A 3387-nucleotide genomic window follows, 5' to 3' on the forward strand; every position below is an offset into this window, starting at 1 on the left:
TATTTCATCTGTGAATAAATTATTTGACTTTTAAAATTCAAGCATCATTATCAACATCAAATATTCAGCATCAAACACACTCTAGTATATGCATACATGATGTAACATCATCTTATTAAAAGTAAGAAATAAAACAATATGAGTAACAAAATCAAAAGCTTTTTTTCATTTAACACTATCAGTACATTTTTTGAAAGAGCTAACGATCAGAAACTCACAACATGGTTCATAAATGTTCCTAAAACACTGACGCTCCTCTGTTCATTCATATACATTCATGTGTTCTAAACCTGACAAACTCAAACTGTTTCAAATGTCATAAAAATACATTTTTGTTTCATAAAAACTCATAGAACTTGTAGTATCACTGATATGCTAAGTAGCCTTACTTAACCTGAAATAATCTATAGCATGCCTAACTGGAAGTAGACTGGAACCTAGACCAGAAGCCTGTCCACACTGTCTGCTCTTCCATTTTTACAGAGACCGTCACTGGTAATATCTTCAGTGGCAGTTTATTCCGGGTGCCAATGTATGGAAACAGCCTGTCAGTGAAAGTGTGTTTGAAGGTGTGTATGTGTGTGTTAGTATCAAGATCATAGAACGACAGTTTTCCTTTGTCATAGTCCAGGTGAACTCTGATCCTCTGGAGATCCTTTACTGCAAGAACTTTATCTGGGAGTGGGCGGGAGACAGCTGTGTATTTTCCATCAAGAAGACAAAGTTCCAAGTATCCAGTCAGTATAAGTCCCTTTCTCTGGACAGACTCCCTTAAGACACCTAGGGCCCAAAATTCATCATTGATAACCTCAACATCCCAGTCATGAGTCCCTGAGTTTAAAGCCTCAGAGCCGAGGACACAGCGGTGCATTTCTATCCTCTCTGGGTTTGTAGGAAGCTTCAGTTTCTGTTCAAATCGCACACTTGTGAGCTCTTCAGACACAAAGAGTTCTGGATTGGCTGTGTTTGGATCCAGAATCACAGGAGTGTAGGAGACCATCTCCTTCATCTTGTTCCAGATGTTGAAGGTCAGGTTGCCCAGGTGTTTGGCCACATTTATCAGAGCTCCTGAGTCTAGCTGTGGATCATCCAGCAGGGGGCGCTGCTGGACTCTCTCCACTGCAGCCTTGTAGTTCTGCAGGAATGAGACGTCTTTAGCTCTCAGTTCCTCCTCTGTGGCTTTGATTGTGACTGACAGAGCTGCTATCTGTCTGCTCAGAGCCTCAATCTTGTTCTTCATCCTTTTACTTTTCTGCACCTCTTCCTCCTTCAGAGCAGTGATCCTGGCCTCCTCTTCCTCTTGTAGAAACTGATGAAGCTTCTTAAACTGCTCTTTAATCTGACTCTCTGTGTGTCGGGCCTGGACCTTAATGTGTTCTGCTGTTTGATCAAAGTTTCCTTTAACTTGTTCAAAGTGCTTCAGTTTCTCCTGTAAGGGCTTCAGGGACTTCCGAAGCTTCTGTTTGTGAGCCTGTGCAGCTTCATCGATGGGACTGAATGTGTGTTTCTTGTGAGATTTTGAATCTCTACAGATGACACACACTGGCTCCTGATGGTCCAGACAGAAGAGTTTGAGTTTCTCACCGTGTAGACTGCAGAGAGACTCAGACTCTGCTGATGCTCTCTGGTCTCTCTCCTGTAGGAAGGTCTCACACAGGTTCTTTAATGCCAGATTACGAGGTGGATCACTCAACAAAGATATTTCCAAACAAACTGGACACTTGTGTATTTGTGTCTCTCTCCACCATGTCTGCAGACAGTCTTTACAGCAGCTGTGGCTGCATGACAAAACAACAGGATCTTTAAAGACGTCATAGCAGACCGGACAAAAAAGATCCTTTTCTGATTGAGAAGACATTTGAAGCTGAAAACAATGAAGGCAGACGGGGACGACGGCAAATCAAGTTGAAAGTTTTGCTTTCACCTCGTGTCGTAGCTCCTCTGAAACTTCTGTTTATGATGTGAAATCAGCAGCAGGTTGAAGTACAGTATTCCAATAATCCCAGTATTTCTTCCTTCGTACAGCCTCGTTGTGGAGATTGGTCTGGTTTGTGAAGATCTGTGGAATGAGGAACCCACGTAGTGCACACACACACACACGCGTTACGTGCAGGGGCATGTCCAGAAGTTGGCCCTGCTGGCATTGGCCACCCCTGAAATCTGATTGCATTACTCTGAAGTGAAAGGTATGGTGTTAGTTTGAAGAGTAGTTTTAATTGGGTATTGTGATTTTCTTTTGTATAAAGCCTTTTACTTTCAGGGTCTGATGAAAGACGCTGTTGAGTTGCACTTTGGGAAATGTAGGATCAAGTGTTTTCAGAGATTCACCAACATTAGGGACTTAAATTCAAAATGCTGCTTTGATTACACCAGTTTTCTTTTGTCCATCTCTCTCAAGTGCCTCAACTTTTTTAGATCTGCAATACTCCTGTAAATCACTGGAGTATTATAAAATAAATCACAATGCACAGTTGGTTTTAAAGTAGAAAATTGTCCCAATGAAAGTTATTTGTGTAATCATACCCTCTTCATCCTGTTTAAGTTTTCATCCTTTCTCTTCTGTGGTGTTTTATTCTGTCAAGGCTGAAAGGAATAACTGCAATATGAAACCCTGCTTCTATAGAAAATGAAGTGAGGCAACTTATTTTCACAAGAAGTCCACATTATCAGAAAAACATGTTTGAGATAAAACTGAACGTGAAGAAACATGATTTACTTTGAGATAACTTCAGATGTAGACACAACAAGCTTGAAAATATTCTCCACAATGGCAGCTGCTCTCAGCTTCTGCACTTTTCTGTGGTGGCATAATATAAAATATTATTATGAGTTAAGTGCTTTGTAATATGTTTTCATTCTCAAATCCCACACCTTTTTCCTGAATATTAGAATTTTAAATGTTTAAAATATGACTTCAGTGTCAAAACATGACATCTTTTTCTCGTTTGACTCAAACAAATATGATCTTTTAAAAATATTTTGACTGAATCCTGGAAATCTTTAATTTTCTTTAAAGTACTTTAAATTATAGGTTTTTAACTCAAGCTTGAAATCAATGGACAACCTGAAACCATTTAAATTGTATTCTTTATTGGTTTAAGAATTAAAAGTGATTCATCAGAACACAGTCAGTAATGTACCGTTTACATTCATAATACTCACCCGCCTCTCATACATAGTAATTTACAGTGAGTTCAAAATTAAGCCTGAATCTAAAGTCTTTAATTTCGAAAAGAAGTAATCACTCTGTTAAGATAATGACTGATAGTACAGGATAATAACAACAACAAAAAAACAACAAATATTGAAAAATGATCATCAGACAAAACCAGGACATTTTTGACGAGACGGGACAGTTTTTAGCAACAGACTCAGGTAAGCTAAGTT

General features: G+C 39.1%; 1 protein-coding gene across 1 annotated transcript; it reads right to left on the bottom strand.

Moving 5' to 3' along the window:
* Positions 1-415: 415 nt before the first annotated feature.
* Positions 416-1858, bottom strand: LOC140997662 (E3 ubiquitin-protein ligase TRIM39-like). Its single transcript, XM_073467627.1, has one exon. The coding sequence runs from the start codon at positions 1856-1858 to the stop codon at positions 416-418; it is 1443 nt and encodes a 480-aa protein (XP_073323728.1).
* Between the last annotated feature and the right edge of the window lie 1529 nt (positions 1859-3387).

Source organism: Pagrus major, chromosome 6 (assembly GCF_040436345.1).
Source record: "Pagrus major chromosome 6, Pma_NU_1.0".
NCBI classification, from domain to species: Eukaryota; Metazoa; Chordata; class Actinopteri; order Spariformes; family Sparidae; genus Pagrus; species Pagrus major.